The sequence below is a fragment of the Dromiciops gliroides genome, chromosome 6 (genome assembly GCF_019393635.1).
Source record: "Dromiciops gliroides isolate mDroGli1 chromosome 6, mDroGli1.pri, whole genome shotgun sequence".
Lineage (NCBI taxonomy): Eukaryota > Metazoa > Chordata > Mammalia > Microbiotheria > Microbiotheriidae > Dromiciops > Dromiciops gliroides.
The window spans coordinates 18,248,611-18,269,666 of record NC_057866.1 but is presented as its reverse complement, the minus strand read 5'-3'; the positions used below and the strand labels follow the sequence as shown (position 1 = coordinate 18,269,666).

The window sequence follows — 21,056 nt, the reverse complement described above, 5'->3', positions numbered from 1 at the left end:
ACCAAGAAAAACAAAAACATGGTCTCTGGATTGCTTTCATTTGAATGGGGAGACATCACACAAAAAGCCATGTACATACATGAGATGTAGGCTAAATGGGAGATGATCACAGAGGGACAGTACTAATAGAAAAGGAAACAACTGGGAACAACCTCCTGCAGAAGGTAAGATTGAAGGTGAATCTTGAAGGAAGCCAGAATGGAGGGATAAGGAGGGAGAACACTCCAGGCATGGGGCACAGCCAATGAAAAGTCAAAGTTGGGACGCAGAATATCTTCTGTGAGAAAGTCTATGAAGGTCAGCTTTGCTTATTTTGATAGTTAGAAGACAAATATATCAGACAGTCTTGGGGGGTGAAGAAGGCTTGAAGCATCCTCAAGAAATTATTGAGGTTTAACATAATATTTAAGTAATAAACTGCTCCAGGTAATGAGTCACAGAGAGGTGAAGTTCACTCCTTTGCCATTTCATCAAAATTGTTTAGACTCAGTCATCTCTTAGGTGCTTCCCAGCTCTGGATCCATGATCCCATGATTCAGATTCTGTACTAATCCTGCCTGGTAAAGGTCTAGGTTTATCTCTATGAAGGGGTTTGCTAAGCTAACACCGAACATCAGTTTTCTTATCTGTGAAATAGGGAGAATCTTATGTACCTTCTGTCATACCTTATGTCAAAAGGTTTTTGTGGGAAAATACTTTGTCAACTGTTTAAGCACCATAAAGATGAAAACCACTGACATTTTCCAGGACCTGAGCCTCAAGATTCTGAAGTTGAAGTCTCTAAGTCCTGCTCCTTCAAACAACAACAACAACAACTTTTTTTCTTTTGGTGCAATTTTATGCTTTTAAGGGTAGTCCCACATGGACATTCCCTCCACTGATGCAGACCAGCAACTTAACCAGAACTCACAGACTTAGAGTTGTCTAGGAGGACTGAGACATGAAATGACTTCCCCAAGGTCACAGAGATAGAGTGTGCATCAGAGGCAAGACCCAACTCCAGGTTTTCCCTGAAATGAGAGGCATTCAAAGTAGCCTGGCTGGCTTTGGGGGGCAGAAGGTTCTCCTCAGTTGAGGTCTTCAAGAAGAGGCTCTTTGGATGACCACTGGCTGGGTGGAAGGGATTCTGGTTCTGATTAGGGCTGGGTTAGATGGCTGCTCAAGGCATTCCAAGGGTGAGAGTCTGTGAGTCTCCCTGATTCCAAGGCTGCCCTCAAGCCTGCAGGACCTGCTGCTGCTGCTGCTGCTGCTCCAAGTCTTGAGTGCCAAAGAAATGTCACATTTGCCTCAGCTGATCTTTATCCCACACTAGGGCCAGAGCCTCATGATGGGAGTTCTTGACCAAGGGAAGCCAGGGAGTTAATATTTCACAGAACAGGAGCAGCTGTGAAATGACCTAAATGCCCAAGGGCCTAGAATAAGCTGGAGCAGAGGATTTCAGACACAGAAAGAAACCATACAGAGTTTTGATGAAATATTAAACAAGTCACAGACGGTGACAACAGCACCTTTTCTTTTCCTGCTATCTGTGACCTTAGCCAGTTTAGTCACTGTGGGCACCCTTCCTTTCTGGTGGGAACCCCTGCTTTGCAGGAAATGAAGACATTTTTACAGTGGCTAAAACACTGAATGTTTTATGAGGGTGGGCTCTTCTTTCTTTCTTTTTTTTGTTCTTTCTGTCTCTTTCTTTTCCTCTTTCCCTTCCTCCCTCCATGCACTCTCTTTTTCTCTCTCCTTCCTTCATTAATTAAGCCATAGAGACTTGCTTGGGGACACTGAAAAATTCAGTGTCCTGCCTCTCATTATTACATCAGAGATGGGACTTGAACCCGGGTCTTACTGATGCTGAGGCTGACTATTTTTCTCATCATGCTGCCTTTCTTTCCTTTGAGGGGAAAGTCAAATTTAAAATATATCAGCTGTGGTGTCAGCTAGATGGCACAGTGGATAAAGCACTGGCTCTGGATTCAGGAAGACCTGAGTTCAAATCCGGCTTCAGACACTTGACATTTACTAGCTGTGTGACCCTGGGCAAGTCACTTAATCCTCATTGCTCTGCACCTCCCCCCAATAGATAGATAGATAGATAGATATAGATATATATGTATATGAGTATATGTATATATGCATATGTATATGTGTATATAACATGCATATTTACATATATACATGTGTGTGATGTGTGTGTAATATACATGTAATATAGATATCAGCTGCCATAGATCTCAGGTCTCATTATTTTCATAATGATGTTTCACTTCCTAGTTGTATAGGGGCATGCTGGTTCCTCCTTTCCTCCTGCCTTCTCATCCCTATTTCTGATTTATTAATGTGGAGAATAGATTCCTTTCTTAGCCTCTTTGTGATGTGAATAGAATCATGTGTCCTTTTTAATCACTGATTACAGAGGGCTCCATTTTAACTAGGAAAACTCATTTAAACATTAGGGTATTTATTCAGACATTTGGCAAAAGAGTTCTTCAGACTGCTACCTTTCATTTCATTAAATCCAAGTACTTTGAGCATAATTCTAACAGTATGGGCCCTTATACTTTATTGAAGTTTTGTCTTTCCCCAGCCTCCCAGACAATAGGTACCTAAGTAATGTTTAAATTGAATGAATTATTATATGCTTATGAAATGAATTAATTTGAAGGAAGCCTAGGATTTCAAGCCAGAAAGATCAGTGACCACATCTGATGAGAGGATCACAGAGTCTCAGAATCTTTGAGTCAGAAGAGCTGAACTTAGATGTGAGCAAGAATCCCCTCTATGACATCATTGACAGGCATTCATCCAACCTCTATGTAAAGATTTTCAGGAAGGGGAACCAATTCACTATCATGACAGCCCATTCTGTTCTAATTTTTAGATGGTATTTCTCTATATTGAACCTAAACTTGCTTCTTTGCACCTTCTATTTGAAGAAACTAAACTGATTCTGTGTTATTTTATAATCAATTCTATTCCATAATTGATACTATTTTGTATTACTGCTCCAGTTTGTATGATTGCTCATACCATATTTCTTTGTCTCTTTGTCTATGAACGGTTTAGAAGTTCAATTATCCTGCTAATTACTGTTCTATGTTTGTCTCAAGGAAATCTGTTATCCTTGAGGGATGCAGGTGGACAGCAGGGAGTCTGGTCTACTGTCGCTAACCTTGCAGCTGGACTCAAATAATGAACACTTCTTAGTCACAGGACTTTGGCTTCTCTTCTGAGTGGGTTACAAGGAAATGGTTATCCTTCATACCCATAGCTCCTGAAAAATTCTATGATTTGTTTTCTGTCTTTGAAGGCTTACAAGCTGACCTAGTAGATTTTCACAAGATATACTATCCATCCTTGCCTTCCCATGTACAATTTTTTTTATAATTAATTTTTTTTGTGGGGCAATGGGGGTTAAGTGACTTGCCCAGGGTCACACAGCTAGTAAGTGTCAAGTGTCTGAGGCCGGATTTGAACTCAGGAATTCCTGAATCCAGGGCCAGTGCTTTATCCACTGCACCACCTAGCTGCCCCAGCCCATGTACAATTAAAGAGTGTCTTATCACAGTTCTTGGTATGTAGTAGGGCATATATAAATGCTGCTTCTCTTTCTTCCAGCACATAAGTCCCAAATGTAATGGCAGTGGTGTAATGATCTCTGCTTCTATATGCTAGAGGGTTTCTGTCTCTGTTTATCTTTTTCTCTCTAGAAATAAAATGTATACATGTATATTATATATGTATTTATATACATTTCACATATATTGTATATTATTATATATAACGTGTGATATATTACATGTGAATGTATATTTTATGTATATATATGCATATATTCATGCATACATACCCCTTGTGGTAAAAGTTAACCAAGCTCAGGAAAGTGGGATCCATGTTGCCCATAAGACCCCTGAACACTAACCCTCTGACTTTAAGGGGAAAAGTCTTTAAATTCCTTACATTTTCTCCAAGTGGAGATTGAGGCAGCTGCTCCTTAAAAAAGAAGGCACACCTCTAAATTCTACAGGTGGGAGATGCCACAATGAATAAGATGTACATGCTGCCCTCCCTTGTTTATTTCTTGCAGACAGGGAGCTGGGAAGGAGCCCAGAAGCTACCTCCTCCAACCCCCTCCTTGTGCAGATTCAGGAATGTTTAACGTTTTTAACTGAGGGCAAAGTCACAGAGTCCAAAAGGAGATTTGACCTCAAGTCCTCTGACTCTGGAGTCATTGCTCTTTCCACCATGGCACAAAGACAAGGGATTCTAAGCATTTAGACTAGCAAGAGTAAAGTGAAGAATTTTATCCCAGGTCCTCTGACTTGAGAACCTTCCATTTTGGGATCTACCCCTAGGGGCCCATCTATGAATCACTCATATCAGAAATTTGAGCCTTGGCAAAGACTTTCCTTACTTGTTGAGCCAAGAACAGCCACCATTTCTGTAAGCACTTCAAAGTTTATGAAGCATTTTACTTCTAATGGCTGTATGAGGTCAGTAAATACTATAAATATACCCTTTTTCCATCTGAGGAAACTGAGGTAGAAAAAAGCTAATGCAGAGTCATGCAGTTAACCTCAGATCTAAGACCCTTTTCAAGTACTACAGGAAGTACCTGGCACCTCCTATTCAGAGATTCCAAATTCAGAGATTCTTATTCAGAGAACTCAGAGATCCCAAAAAGCAAAGCCCCACCAAGAAGACAGTCAGGCTCTTCTTATTGGACCACAAGAACAACAATAGAAGAGGAAACACAAGGGATGCTAGAGGAGGCAGATGCCTGTGGTCCTTTGTGAGGTGGGCAGGAAGGATCTGAGGGAACACACAGAGAGCTGAGGCAGAGAGCCCAAAGCAATCAACCTTTGAACAGACAGAGCTCCTTTACTAGAACAAGCAGTGCAAATGTCTGATGTTATGATAACTAATTTATTAGAATTTTTCAATCTTTTTAACTCTGTGGTCAAAGGCAGAAGGGGAGGACTGATGAGGAGCAGATTTGTTCATAACAAGGTCCTGTGAGACCTAGAGATAGCCAGTGATAGAGGTTAGTCTGCCCTATCCCAGGATTGCCTCCAAACCCTGAGTAATCCCCCATTTGGAAACTCTGTCTTCCATCAGTCTAATAGCATCATTCATCATGCTGATTTCTATTCCTGTCTTATAAATATTAATGTACTTTCTACCCACCCCAACTTCTGTTCTTTCCCTAAAGGCATTATCAATTATTGGTTCTGTAACCTGCACAATGGGGTTGGTGTTGCTATGAAGAGAAGTGGCCCAATCAACAGTTTATCTTCAAAAATCCTAGATTGAACATTAGAGATGGAAAAGACCTTAGAACATAGAATATCAAAGATGGGAGGGACCTTAGAATATAAAACATCTAGGGCTAGAGGAGACCTTAAAAACATTGAATGTTAGAGATGGAAAGGAGTTTAGAACACGGAACATAGAAATGTCAGACTAGGAGGGAACTTAGAACATAGAACGTCAGAACTGAAAGGAACTTTAGATCACAATTTCTTCAAAGCTTGACTAAAACTCCAATTTCCACATTAAGCTTTTCTTGAACCTTCAATTAATAAGGTTTTTCAAAAAATAATTTATTTTTAATATATCTGATATAATTATATTTTTTCTGTTGTCTCTCTAGGGTCCCTTGTCTTCAGAATTGTTCTCACAACACAGTTGCTTAGTATCTATGATTGTAATCTGGTTTTACAATCATGAAGAAGCCCCCTTGGATGAGCATGCATGAAGACTCGCTTGGCTTTTTGCACAGTTAGAACTCTCATAACTGTCCACCTTTTCCTTTAGGATTTAACAGTTCAAGGAAATGAAAGTAGCCCCCTTTTCCAAGAAGTGTAAGCATGTGCTAAGGTCATATACTAAGATGTGATACTGGGAGTTTTACAGAAAATTATAAATACAACACACACACACACACACACACACACACACACACACAGAGCCAGGTGTTTTGCACTCTATTTGTCCTAATCAGGGTTCCCAGGAAGTAGAGGCACAACTACAAACAAGGGATTCCATCCTCTTTCCCACTGGGACCCCCTGTAGACAATGGACTAAACTCAAGGACATCCAGGTTCTCTGGGCTGCTGTTCCCAAACTCAGCCTGGGATGGTGGTTTTATATCTGGATTGTCTTGGTAGCAGCAGGTGAGCCCACTCTGTGTGCTCTGTGCAGCTCTGATGAGTCTGCCCAACTAGGCGGCTTTCCCTTTGGGTCTGTTCCCCTGGACTATGTGTGTCTTTTGCATCCAGCTGTTTTGCAAGTTTCCTAAGGCCTTGGGAACAGAGATCCTCAAGGGGATGGACAGTGATGTCTCTGAGTTACAAAGTCAGGTAATGGTTTATTCCTAACTCAATATTCTGAGCCCTTCGCTATTCCTTCTGGTGGGTCTCTGGTAACAAATCATAGAACCCTGTAAGGGTCATGGCCTCTATTACTCTTCTTCCCAAAGAGAGAAGTATATACAGACTTTTACACATTATGTTACACTGCTCTAAACTGTTCCAAGCTAGCATCCTCATAGAGTAATCAGTCAGAACATAGATCACTCATGGGCTACCGTTAGCTTACCTGAACCCCTCAGCCACCTCTACTAAGTAGTATCTTAATTGGAGCAAAGCCCTTTTTTTTCTGAATTTTATGTTTGGTTGATGCAGTTCTTCAGGCCACAGCACTTCATAATGTCATAGATTTAGAGTTGGAAGAGACTTTAAAGGTCATCAGATCCAATGCACTCATTTTATTCATAAGATAATTGAGACACTTCAATTAACAAACACTAATTAAGCACTTACTATGTACCAGGCACTGCGCTAAGCACCGGAAATACAAACACAAATTTTTAACAAGTTTAAGTTTAAGATAGCTATAAAATCAGGGGCAAGGGGATATACGGAGAAAAAGTCTGAAGAGTCAGAAGCAGAGTTGGGAAAGGAATAATGGGTGGCTAGCATGGGCCAATCCTCAAAATGGAGGTTCTGGGAGGAGCTCACTAAGAGAAAAGGCCTCTGAGAGAGGCCTCTTTTGACCATGGGCAAAAGTCAAAAGCAAACTGAGACATGGTTACCATCTAGAGTCAGAAGTAGAGCTGTGAGAGTCACAGCAAAAGTAAGTTTGAGAGAATCATCCACCTAAATGTTACAGACAGCAATTTCCAACCAAACATGGATTTGAAGCCCAGCCCTCAGTTTAAAAAGAGATCAATTGTCTACAAATAGTGTAGTGCATGTTAATAAGGTAGCTTGAAGGGGGCAGCTAGGTGGCATAATGGATAAAGCACCACTGGCCCTGGATTCAGGAGGACCTGAGTTCAAATCCAGCCTCAGACCCTTGACACTTAATAGCTGTGTGACCCTGGGCAAGTCACTTAACCCTCATTGCCCAGAAAAAAAAAAAAGGTAGCTTGAGGAAATTCTTATCTCCCAACAGAAGAGGAAGATCATAAAACTCCCTTGCCAAGAGAAGAGGAATAGTAATTTCGACAAAGCTCCTTTGTTAAAATCTTATTGTAAGTGAATTTGTGTTTCCTGCTAAGGAACACTTGGGTGGGTGGGGGGCTCCTTCAGTATCCTTGATTTTTCTTTGTAATCTCTTTTGATTAAATGTCTTTTACTGATGATTTTGTGAATCATACCCGCTTGGTATGTGAGACAACACACTTGATGGGCACTTAAACTGGAGGTTTGGTTACCAAATAATGCTGTGTACCCTGGAAATAGTGAAGGCTCCCCGTGTTGGAGGCAGGGCATGTAAGCACTGAGTAAGTGGTAAGAGTAGATCCGCCAACATTCCAAAGCGATCACCTTTGATTATGACCTGTGAATGCTAACACCTTAATACATGTTGTGTTATTTATACAAGGGGAAATGACACTAAGGGGATGAAGTTGAGAAGAACAGCTGGACTTGAAGAATTCCAAGATGATAGAAACCAAATTTTTAAGGTATTCAGGGATCAGTTTTCGAGATATCTCCAAAAAAGGAAGATATTGAATGACTGTAATAAATGACAGATATTATTACCCCAAAAGTCAATAAAGAGGGCATCATTAAGGAATTATCCATGTACATAGTTACTCATATCTGTAAGATACTCATGGGGAAGTATGTGCTACCAACTTGTCTTCCATAAAAAAGGAAAGATTATGCAAGATTCTTAGAAAAATGCAACCAGAGAAATAACTTTGTTCAATCTTCCTTTAGTTATTACAATCGATTTAGAAATAAAATAAAGAGAAAAATGTTTTCCAAAGATGTTCACCATTGTCATTGAGGATATTTTGTATGCTGGCTAAATGAAAAAAAGGATTACCTGGGTTCAAGGTCTTTTGGATACTCTTGTTTAAATATAATGGTGTGTTGACTTCATCAAACCTACTTGCTGAAATTGATTGGTTACTCAAAAGAGACCACCTAGGCAATTCATTCATGAACAACTAAGTGGATGATATTAATATTTATAGTTCAGATAATGACATATAGTTATATTAGAAGTCCATTAATTAGCCAATCAACACAAATTACTAGTATAAGCATGATACATGAACAGTGAAATGAGCCCAAAATTGAATGGCAGGAATAATATGGTCTGTATTGCATTTAGGAAACTGCCCAGTGCTTTTAATGATCACAAGTTGCACCTTACTGAAAAGACTTTCTTCTTAATTCAAACATTCTTGTAAGAATAATGAGTGGTCACAAATCTTAAAACACCAAAATGTCTGATGAATCAGAGGGCTGGGTGACTCAAAGGGCAGTGGAGATAACCATGGTTGGTTCAGAATATTTCTAAATATACCCAAAGAGTGGATGTGTTTCTAAATTTCAATTCTAGTTTGTCATACCCCCATAGTTGAGATCTTGTTTATCTATTGAAGCAATAAGATGAAATACCCTTTGAACTGATCTAATAGTTAATTGTTTTGGTTTGATTTGGGTTTTGTTTTTTTTTTTTGGTGAGGCAATCGGGGTTAAATGACTTGCCCAGGGTCACACAGCTAGTAAGTGTTAAGTGTCTGAGGTCGGATTTGAATTCAGGTCCTCCTGACTCCAGGGCCAGTGTTCTATACATTGTGCCACTTAGCTCCCCCAATTAATTGTTAAAGAAAAGAAATGAGATGTTCTTTGGATGCTTCCCTGAACTACTCCACTGAAATCCAAGGTTTGATTTATGACCAACTTCTTATGAGAATTTTCATGGCTTCTTTTACCTCCTTGTTTCTCAGACTGTAGATCAAGGGATTCAGCATGGGTATTATGATACCATAAAACACAGAGGCCACTTTATCATTCTCTTGTGACTCACTGGAAGAAGGCTGTAAATACATGTAAGAGAGTGTCCCATAAAAAATGGTGACAGCAGTCATGTGGGAGGCACAAGTAGAGAAGGCTTTGTGCCTCCCTGCAGTAGAAGGCATCCTCAAGATGGCAGCCAAGATATAAACGTAGGAGAAGAATACAACCAGCAGTGTGCTTGACAGGTTAAAGCCCACAAAAATAATGATTAACATCACATTGATATCAATACTGGAACAAGAAAGGGCAAGGATTGGGGGCAAATCACAAAAGAAGTGATTGATTTTGTTGGAACTGCAGAAGGACAGTGAAAAGAGAAAGCTTATTTGTGTGGTGGCATTCAGAGAACCCATAACATAGGAACCAGTGACCAGCTGGATGCAGACCCTCTGGGACATGATTATTGGATATCGGAGTGGGTTGCAGATGGCCACATAGCGATCTACAGCCATGGCAGCCAGAAGGTATAATTCAATTGTGGCAAATATGCCATAAACATATAATTGTATCAGACACCCCGAGAATGAGATAGATTTATCTGAGACCAGGAAGTTTAGTAACATCTTAGGAGTGATAGCAGAGGTATAGCAGAGGTCAACAAAAGCCAAGTTTTGGAGGAAAAAATACATGGGAGTGTGAAGGTGGGCATCAAACTTGATGAGCAGAATCATACCAGCATTTCCCACTAGAGATATAATGTAGATGACCAGAAATATGAGAAAGAGGATGTACTGCAGTTCTTGTTGAACTGCAAATCCCAGTAGAATGAACTCAGTCACTCTGGTGTCATTTCCTTGATTCATGGTTTTCATAGTATCTGCAAATGAAGAATACAGAGAAAAGGACCACAAGATTTCAATGACCTCCAATTAGGAATGAAATAGAATTTAGTTTAATGTTGGGTCTTATTTTATTAAAATATTTCGTTTTCACATCATTTTTATTTCTGAATTTATCCCTCCATAGTACCCAACCCAAGGAGGCATCCTTTGTAACAAAGACTAAAAAAGAAAGAGAAGAAAAGAGTTCAGCAAAGCCAACCAAAAAATCAACTGTCTGAGCATGCTCTTACATCTTCTCCCACACTCTGAGTTTGGTTTTCTAAGGTTACCACAAGTGAGGTAGTTTTATAAGCCTGGGTTTCCTTGTGACTTTTAACCTGGTTCTTACAGACAGTATCACAAGGAGTCCAGGTATGTTTGTTTTCAGGAATGATGGTAGAGGAATAAATATCTACTTTCCCTAGTGCTGCTCTGATTGATAACATTTATCTAAGACCCTAAAGTTGGAAAGGTTCTTCATATTTTTTTATTGAATCCTCATAATTGCCCTGGGACATTGGTGTTACTTTTATCTCCATTTCACAGAAGAAAAAATTAGGCAGGAAGAAATTAAATGATTTCCCCAAGGTCTCACCACACATATATGAGACAGGATATGAACTAAAGACTACCTGACTCCAGGTTCTATCGACAACAAGTTCTCTATTGACTAAACTACCTTGCTGTCTCCTCCTACTCTAATATTTTTTTTAATTTCACAGAGTTCTCAGAAGTAGTAGTGGTAGTGCTGGTCAGCCTGGAGGTATTCTGGCAACATTTTTTCTTTGCCTAAATTGGAAAAGATGCTTATGGAAGGTATTTAGATCCAGGGAATCACAGGTTGCTGGAGCTGGAAAATTAGTGCATAGGTCAGGGATAGAAGGGTGTTCACAACAGGAAATGTTAGAGTTGAGTGAAGGGACCCTGGACCCTAGAGTCCAGAGTGATGTGAGACCTGTGAGGAACTTCAGAATTAAAGAACTGAAAGGTGTATTGGAGATCATCTCGCCAAATCTCAGAAAACAGAGGCCACAGGGAGCTTCCATGATTTGTCTAAGGTCATACGAAACTATCCCCCAACCATGAGCTAGTCACAGAATTAGAACTAGAGGCCAGGAGTCCTTACATCCAGTCCAGTGCCTGGTGCATTTCTTTTCTTTTTTTCTTTTCTTTTGAGAACAGGATTTCCCTTTCTTTCTTAGTCTGAAGGTACAGTGGCCATTCATCTCCCAATGTCACTGATAATTCCATTTCTGACTTGGGCTGGTCCACACATCCTCCTGCCACCTGGTGACTCACTGCTCCTCATGGCTCCTTCTAGTGGTGCCAGCCCTACTGGGGACACTCAACTGGCTCTAGCCCCTCTTTGGCTCAGAACTCCTGAACTCAAGCAATCCCTCATCCTCAGCCTGCCTTAGTAACAGAGATTGCAGGCATGTGGAGCCATCTCTCTCCCTCTCTATACTCATCCCCACACTATGCCCTCATCTTCCACATGCTCCTTTTCTTCCTAGTGTCTGCACATACCTCTCTGTCCCCATTACTTAAGTCATGTACATACACATGTACCTAAGTGACATTTCGACAGTGTTTGCCCATAGAAATCATTGGGTTGGTGTTTCTTAACTGATGTCCCACTGTCACCTGCTACAGCTAATCTTTGCTGTCCCACACCTTAATTCTTTTTATTCCTCCAGGTGAAAGATTTAGTGACTTATCAAATATAAATTTTGAATCCATATTAGTTCTACCCCCACCAAACCTGTCCTTCCTCCCAACTTACCTCTTTGTTTTTGGTGGCATTTCAATGTTCTTCATTGCCCAGGCTCAAGACCTCAGTAATATTTTACTCTTCCCATTCCCTCATTGGTCACATCCTATAAACCGCTGGATCCTAAATTCTTCCTATAAAAGAACTCTTGCCTCCATCTTGTCCTTTTTAGTCACAAAGCCACCCTGAGAAGAGTTCAGGTCCTCATCACCCTGGGTCTATTCTATCACATTGCTTCCTAAAGTTTCTCTTTCTTTCCATTGTCTTCTTATTCAACGATCCTTCACAAAGTTTCAAAAATAACCTGCCTCACACACACACACGCATACACACACACACACACACACACACACACATATATATATATATATATACATATATATATATATATATATTACATTCAAACTCTTTCATCTGGTATTTAAGGACCTGGATCTAGCTTCCTTCAAAGACTAATTTCTCATTATTATCTTTCATAAACCACATTCCAGTAAATCTAGACTGCTGGCTGTCTTCCAAAGTAAGCCTGCCTTCTCTAGCCTCCATGCATATAAACAAGATCTCCCCAGTGCCCTGCCTCCTTATCTTTCAGAATCTTTATTGTTCCTTTGAGGTTTATATGAGGCACCCCACACCTTCTAAGAATCTTTTTTCTGAAATACACAGTTGAAAGCATTTTTTTCTTCAATTTTTACTCCTCTCTCTCTCTCTCTCTCTCTCTCTCTCTCTCTCTCTCTCTCTCTGTCTCTCTCTCTCTCTCTCTCTCTCTGTCTCTCTCTCTTTCTCTGTCTCTCTCTGTCTCTCTGTCTCTCTCCCCTCTTTTACTCTTTTACACTCTCTCCCCTTTCCTCCATTCATCCCTCTCTATGTTTCCTTTGCTTCCCATCGCTCATTACTTCTACATATTATTCTCTGTAAATGCATAGCCTGCCCCCTCCCCATTAGAGTAGAAGACAAATATGTTAAGCACCAGGATAGTGTGCTCTCTGTCTTTGTATGTCAAGCCCTGAGCACCAGTCCTTGTATCTACTAGTACACAGGAGAGTCAATTAAGAGCAGGAAGGAACCTTGAGGGTTACCAAGGACAGCCCTCTCATATGACTCCATAAATACTTAGTAACATGAACTGGATTGATAAACCCCTGTCAGAATCAAGGTGGTAGAGTGGGTTGAATATTGGATTTGGTGTCAGGAAGACCTGAGATCAAATCCTACCTCAAACTAACTGTAAACCTGTCCAAGTCATTTAAATTCCCTCAGCTTCAGTTTCTGTAAAATGGGGAGAATGAGGACACCTACCTCCCAGGGTTGTTATGAGGATCAAATGAGGTAATATATGTTAAATACTTTACAGACCATAAGTGCTATAGGAACCCTAGATCTTTCCTCCCCAGAAATGAGGGGTTGGGCTAGATGATCTCTAAGGTTGCTGAGGTTCTAAATCCCTGAGGGTGATCTCTCCTAGGCAGGAACTCTGGAATGTCAGAAGTCCTACCTACTCAGTCCACCACCCACTCCCTTTGCATTGTGGCTTTGCTGGGGCTGAGAGGATCTTGTCCAGCCTCAGAAGCAGGCCCTCAGTCTCTCGGGGCCTGATCAAACAGGCTCTGTTTCTTCCCTAAGAAACTTTCCCAAGAACACACACTTCATTGGGGATTGGTTTCCGGGGAAGTAATCTCACTCTAAGCTCTCCTGCTCCCATCAGGTCTAGGATGACTGGAGTCCTAAAGTGACGTCTCTTCAAGTGCCTCAGATATTCCAGCCACAAAGCATAGGGACCTATTCTCCTGGGCTTTGAGAAAAGATCATGAGAAAAAGTGATCATTAACTACTCTCCTTCTGACTTCCCAGGAGTATTGCTGTTTTCCAATTACTTAGGAATTTTGTATTAAGGACTATAAATTACATTTCTGAGGTATTTTATGTTTTTCTAAGATAACTGAGCTCATCATTTCTTATAGCACAATATTATTCCTGAATCCCTACAAAGTCCAGTTCTTTACTACCAAAAAGAGGTGCTATAAATATTTTAGAACATATGCGTTCTTTTCCTTTTGCTTTAATCATCTTTGGAAATAAACCCAGTAGTGGGATCGCTGCATTAAAGGTGATAATTGAGATGATCATTGAATTAATAGGGGCTAATAAGCTCAACAAAATGAGATAGTATGGAGAATAGAATATAGATGGAATTTTTTGTAATTGCAGCATAGACAGTGATCAAGTCCCTAGAGTCAAGCCAAATACTATAGCTGTGTTCATGTATAATAGAGAAATCAAGCATTCCAATATGGGCTAAATTACATTAAATTAGAACTAAGCCAACATCTAATAAGCCTGGACCATGGCTTGAAATATAAAAATGTTGGTTTTCTGAACAGCAATGAAGTCCTCTTAACAAAAACTCTTAAACACACAAACACTGGGCTAGGTACTGTGCTAGATTCTAGAGAGAAAATTAAGGTTAAAACAACCAACTCCTTCAAAGGAGCTCATAGTATAATAAAGGACAGAGGATTTGAACCCACAAAATACATCCTCAGGTCCTAAAACTGGTGGACGTGATTGACAAGCTTCTATCAGTGATCATCATTTAAATTAAACTTTATTTTTAATGAATGAAAATAGGTTTTTAGAATTAGAATTTTTAGAACTGATTTTCAGGGGAACAAGATTTTACTCTAGCTCTCTCTCTCCTCTCTCTCTTTTCCCCCTCTCATAGGAAAACATAGAAAATTTTAAAAACTCCTTCTTGCAAAGGTTCCTGGTCAAACAAAACAAATTCTTGCATTGGCTGCATTCAAATTCTCCATGTCTCATTCTGCAACTCATCTATCAGCCACTATTCTGTCAGGAAGTGGAAATGCTTCATTATTGGTCCTCTGGAATTGTGATTAGCCATCAAGTTGATCAGCATTCTTAAGTCTTTCAAAATTGTTTATTTTTCCAGTGGGCCTATTGTAGAAATTGTTCTCTCTGTTCTGTCAGTGATCTTTGAAGGAACTCAAAACAGAGGCCCATCTCCCGATGCCACTTTATGTAACACGTTTGCTTCATTAATATGGGAGAATTCCAGATGACCCACTTTGTAACAGCCCAGGTAAGCATGAAATATGATAAGGTCTCCTGAATTATTTGTTCACAGGGGTTGGTGGCCTAGGCCTTCTGATTTTTCACCATGTTGTGATAACCTTTCTCTTCCTCCAGGAGAACCTTCTGGCCCAGGGTCCAAGGTCACAGAATCAAAGAATCACAAAATTTCAGAGTTTGAGAGGACCTCAGGTGCCATCTAGCATAACCCATAAACTAAAGGGATCTTTGTTATGTTCTGTTGGGGGCAAATGATAATTGTGAGTAACTTTTCTTCTGACATAGAGCCTTAATTTGGCCTTCTGTAACTTTTACCCATTGTTCCTGGTTACCCCCTTGCACGTGGAAGTCTTTCAAACACTTGAAGGCAGCTCTCATGTCCTCCAAGTCTCCATTTCTCCTGGAGAAGAATGTCCGGTTCTTTTATCAGATCCTCTTATTCAGAGATTTAAAGTTCTTCACTACCCTGGTTGCCCTCCCTTAGATCGACCAGCTTATGCATGTCCTTAAACTGTGGCACTCACAACTCAACACAAATCTCCTGATGAGATGTGATGTGGGTAGAACACAGTGAGACTATCAGTTCCTTATTCCTGGAAAGTGCCTCTCATTGTAGCCTGAGGTCACAGTAGGATATTTTGGGAGGGATGCAACATCCCACTGCTGACTCATATTTAACTTACAGCTCAGTAAAACTTACAACCCAGCTATTTTTTCACACCTCTCTCTTTCGGATGCCGCCATTTTACAAAACCAAGAGTTCTTGAATTTAGGCAGAGGTGCAGTGAAGATGAGCTGACCAATGACTTTTCTGGTAACACCTTTAACTATGAGGTGTGAGAAATAATGCTGTATTTCCTGTATTGCCCTGACCCTCCCCCCTCTCCCATCATGTGAAAACATTATAGTGACAGATGAATATTATTTCTAGCCACCACCACCATTATTGTCGTCATTATTGCTACTCTAATACTTATGTTAAGAATTTTGCCCCTGGTTTGTTACATCCCTTTTAGCCAAGATCTTGTGTTTCTAATTAAGGAAGGAGGCAGGTTATTCTTTAGCTAGATGTTTCTCTGGACCAATCCACTGAAATACAAGCAACTCTTTCCCATGAGTTTCAGTGCATCTTTGACCTCTTTGTTTCTCAGGATATAGAGCAAGGGGTTTAGCATGGGTGTGATGATGCCATAAAATATGGAGGCTACCCTGTTATTTTCCTTGGACTCCCCGGAAGAAGATTTCAAATACATGTAAGATAAAGTCCCATATGTAATGGTTATGGTCATCAAGTGGGATGCACAATTCAAGAAGGTTCTGTGTCTCCCTAAAGCAGAGTGCATTTTCAAGATGGCAGCCAAGATGTACACATAGGAGAAAAATGCAACCAGCAAAGTGCTTGACAGGTTGAAGCCTAGGTTGACCATTAACAACATGACATCCATGTCAATTTTGGAGCAGGAAAGGCCCAGGATGGGTAAACATCACCAAAAAAGTGATTAATTGTTGGAATTACAGAAGCATTGCAAAGAAAGCAAAGAAACGTGTACAATGATAGTTATAGATCCCATGAAATAGGATACAGAGACCAGGTGGATACAGACCCTTCAGGTCTTACTCACGAGCAACTCTTCCCCAGAACTTTCACGGCCTCTTTGACCTCCTTGTTTCTTAAACTGTAGATCAAGGGGTTGAGCATGGGGATGATGATGCCATAAAATACAGAGGCTAGCTTATCATTTTCTTGGGACTCATTGGAAGAAGGATGTAAATACATGTAAAAAAGAGTACCATATAAAATGGTGACAGCCGTCAGGTGGGAGGCACAGGTGGAGAAGGCCTTGTGTCTCCCTGTGGCAGAGTGCATTTTCAAAATGGCAGACAGGATGTATATGTAGGAGAAGAATACAGTCATCACAGTGCTTGACAAGTTGAAGCATGAAATGATAATTAACATTGTGACATTCATATCAATACTGGAACAGGAAAGGGCAAGGAGTGGAGGAGCATCACAGAAAAAGTGATTGATTATGTTAGAATTACAGAAAGAGAGGGAAAAGAGAAAGGCAATTTGGATGGTTGCAGTCACAGAACCCATGAAGTAGGATCCAGCAACCAGCTGGATGCAGGCTCTTCTGGACATGACCACTGGATAACGCAGAGGTTTACAAATGGCCACATAACGATCTATGGCCATGGCGGCAAGAAGATAACATTCAGTGCTGGCAAAAATTCCATAAACCTCCAATTGAATAACACATCCTGAGAAGGAGATAGATTTGTGGGAAACCAGGAAGTTTAGTAACATCTTAGGAGTGATAGCAGAGGTATAACAAAGGTCAACAAAGGACAAATGTTGGAGGAAAAAGTACATTGGAGTGTGAAGGCGGGAATCAATATTGATGAGTAGGATCATGCCAGCATTGCCCACTATAGATATTATATAGACGATGAGAAACCCAAGGAAGAGAGCATATTGCACCTCTGGCTGAACCAAAAATCCCAGCAGAATGAATTCTGTCACTGTGGTGCCATTTTCTTGTGTCATGACTGGCATGTGATCTACAGATGAAAGAAACACAGTGGAAGACAAAGATAAGATAATAGGCACCCATGGCTGTGAATGAAAATACCATTTCATTTCCTACGATGTTAATTAATGTTTAAATAATTTTATTTTTAGTGATATTTCTTTTTTATATCAACTTCAATTATGAAGATTACCATCCTCCATTCTCTACCTATTGAGGTTTGGGTTTTTTTGTTTGTTTGTTTTTGTAATTAAGAGAAGGGAGAAGGAAGTAGGAAGGGAATAAGCATTTATTTAGTGCTTTCTATGTTCCAGGGATTGTTCCAAGGACTTTACAAATACTACCTTATTTGAGAAAGGAAGAGAAGATGGAGAGTGGTTAAAATCACCAAGTCCTAACAGCTTTGTGAGGTAGACAGGTATAAAAACAGGAAGTTTTATCTAAGCACATCATTTCCTAAGTAGATCAGGAAACAAGGAAAGGTTCCAGCTGCCTTTTATTATAGTCACTCCAGGGAAGCCATGTCCTTCTCTGGGGATCGGTTCAACTCTTCATTATTCTTTCCTCTGTGTCCCCTCTCAGCAGACTCCAGCATGTCTGATTTCCAAGTCCTCACACAGATCCCAGCTTGTCTAATCCTTCATCCATTCTTTCAGGCTGGGAAAACTACACTTCCCAGCATCTCCTGCAGCTAGAATGGGGTCACTCCTATGAAGAGAAGTAATCATACTAAATGATCTTTAAGGCCTTTCCTATTTCTAAATCCCACTATCAAATGCAAATGCTATTTTAAAAATTAATTTTTAGTTAACATACTATTTCCAAATTTAAAAGAAAAAAAAACTAATAAGCCTCTTTAAATAAATATTCACAGTCCAGATGTGAACTGCAGAACTCTAACCACCAGGCTTCCTTACTTCCTTAAATATATTTCTGTCTTTTTATCTCAGAAAACTTGTACAACCTCCTATGCTTGAGTCTGAGCTCCAGTCTATTATTAGGCAATCAGGTTCAGGATTTCTGCCTTTTTCAATATTACAGTGGCCTGAGTCAACATTTCTTAGGGATTTCAGGATTCTGAGGAGGAATAGCATAGGAACTTTACACCAGAACTACAGGCCTATATAGTGGAGAACTGTTGAGGTTACCCAGAAGTTAGGTTTTTTTTTCAAATACACTGGAAATTACACATTACAACTAGATCTTCCCCCTTCACTGTAGTCTCCATAAGAAGTGGTGCATTTATTTTAATCAGGGATCATTTCCTTAGTATGTGACTGCTCTCATAGATCAGAATTTTCTGTAGAATCTCTGTACCATTAAATGGGTGTAAACTCTTCCTTTCCTTCTTTGCAGGATGGTTTGACTTTTAGAATGTAAATAGTCATGTGGAACCAATTAGGGAGGGGTGAGATGGATCATGATGAATCATAAGGCCCTTCTGAGGTGGGTCTGGAAAGCAATGAGATTTCCCTGCATCTGGCAACTTGGCTTGGAAGGCTATTCCCAGAGCAGAGGCCCATCATTTAGGTCCTGAGCAATAGCAGCATGGAGATGAGGGGAGGGCCTGACTGAATAAGAGTGGAGGCCCCCAGAAGCAGTATTGGACAGGGGAGAACCCTTGCCATATTGTTCCCTTTCTAGTTTAAGAATAGAAAATACAACTTGGTTCACTTACTGTATTGATTCCCCTCATCTGGCAAAGTCACCAAAAATGTCTAAAATAAATTAGTCCTACTGATGGTGCTCAGTAGAGAATTAATCAAGACTGGTTGACTGGGTAGGAACTGGCTTTGTGATTTTATTGGGTTAGGGAAAGCCCAGGTGAGAAAACTCCTTCCAACAATGCAGGACTACACTTTGTCTGTAATAGAGAATCTTGGAGTGCTCACTTTGGCAACACATATATTAAAATTGGAATGAATAGGGAATCTTGGAGAGTTGCAGAGACCAGTGACAGTGTAAGGTGACTTATCCAGGGTCACTTTGCCAGTATGTGTCAGAGGTAAGACTTGGATCCAAGTTGTCCAGATTCCAAGGCCCATTCTCTATCCACTCTGTCATTGTACCTCTAAATAGATGGAAAGTAAGAGTTTTTAAGGGACATTGATATTCAGAGAACTACAGAATTTTAGAGCTGGAAGACTCTAAGGAAGTCAAGCCTAAAGATCAGAGCTGGCAGGGCCCTTAGTTTGTATGACAGTTAAAGTTGAACAAAGGGGCCCTAAATCATGGAGCGTGGAATGGCGCAGCTCAAAGGTGACATGGGAGCAGGCCTTCCCAGTTCCTTTGGGCTAGAGATGAGGGATGTGGAGCCTTGGGAGGCCAGGTGACTTGTCCAAAATCACTCTCTCAGCCCTGAGTCAGTTGAAGCCATGGAATGGGAACTCAGGTGTCTGGAAAACCAGACCAGTATTCTTTGCTTTATTTCCTACTATTTTGCTCAAGGGGTAATGAAATTCCTAAGAGAAGGGAGTTTGTGCCATTAGCACCAGAGTCTGTGCTTTTCTCAGAATCATCTCTAAAAGTCTTGATTCTGGAAAAAAAAAGTGGGACAGCACCTGGTCTATGGTGCCAAGAAAGAAGACTGATCCTATGGTCAGAGCATCAGCATCATGTACTGAGAGCAGGAAAGAACTTCAGAAATGACCTTGTCAGGCCGAATTTTTCAGACTATCAGGCCTAGAGAGAGAGCCTTAATGAAGCAGGGACCCCGGAGCTTTGCTGAGGTCACTGGGGAGTAATTCTCCCCTAAGTCAGTCTGGAAACTCCTGGGCCTCATGGGCTTTGCTCTTTCCTCACCCATGGTCTTGTCTTGGTTCCAGCAGTTATAACCATGGCCAGATTGACCTGATTAGGCTGCCGGTCACCATTTCTAGAGAACTGCTGCTCCAACCTCAGGTTAACCAGCCTTTAGTGACTGTACTCATAGTCAGACGGCCACTCAACTGATCCCATAACTCTGCTATCCTATTGATTTTTGCCCCTCATACCATCTCCGGGTCCTAAATGTATTTAGAGCAGTTATAGTCCTAAAATAGTTATAGAGAGGTTAGTTGTTTATAGTAGGTTAAGTGAAAAGTATTTCAAGGCAGAGGCAGCTCAATGGATAAAGCACCAGCCATGGATTCCGGAGGACCTGAGTTCAAATCCAGCCTCAGACACTTGACACTTACTAGCTGTGTGACTCTGGGCAAGTCACTTAACCCTCATTGCCACCCCCCCCCAAAAAAAAGGTATTTCAAGGCAGCATAGCAGAATGTATAGATAGAATCCTAGACCTGATTTCAAATCTCAACTCAGATACTTATTTACTGTGTGACCCTCAGCAAGTCACTTAACTTTTCTGAACCTTAGTTTCTTCATCTGGAAAATAAAAACATTGGATTAGAAGGCCTCTACAATCCCTTCTAGGTCTAATGTCAAGACTTGATGATCTGGAGTTTCAATCTTAGGTGTGCTCCCTATCAAACCTGTCCTTCCCTTTAACTTCCCTGTTACTGTTGATCCCGTCCCAATCTTCCCCATC

The 21,056-nt window shown here is 40.6% G+C and overlaps 2 protein-coding genes and 1 pseudogene across 2 annotated transcripts; all 3 read right to left on the bottom strand.

The window, feature by feature from the left end:
- Nucleotides 1–9,187: 9,187 nt before the first annotated feature.
- LOC122732667 (putative olfactory receptor 5AK3) lies at nt 9,188–10,117 on the bottom strand. The gene has a single exon (XM_043972970.1). The coding sequence runs from the start codon at nt 10,115–10,117 to the stop codon at nt 9,188–9,190; it is 930 nt and encodes a 309-aa protein (XP_043828905.1).
- A 5,943-nt stretch (nt 10,118–16,060) lies between these two features.
- LOC122731855 lies at nt 16,061–16,600 on the bottom strand (annotated as a pseudogene).
- A 14-nt stretch (nt 16,601–16,614) lies between these two features.
- LOC122732709 (olfactory receptor 5AK2-like) lies at nt 16,615–17,544 on the bottom strand. Its single transcript, XM_043973055.1, has one exon. It carries the CDS (start codon nt 17,542–17,544, stop codon nt 16,615–16,617), a length of 930 nt encoding a protein of 309 aa, XP_043828990.1.
- Between the last annotated feature and the right edge of the window lie 3,512 nt (nt 17,545–21,056).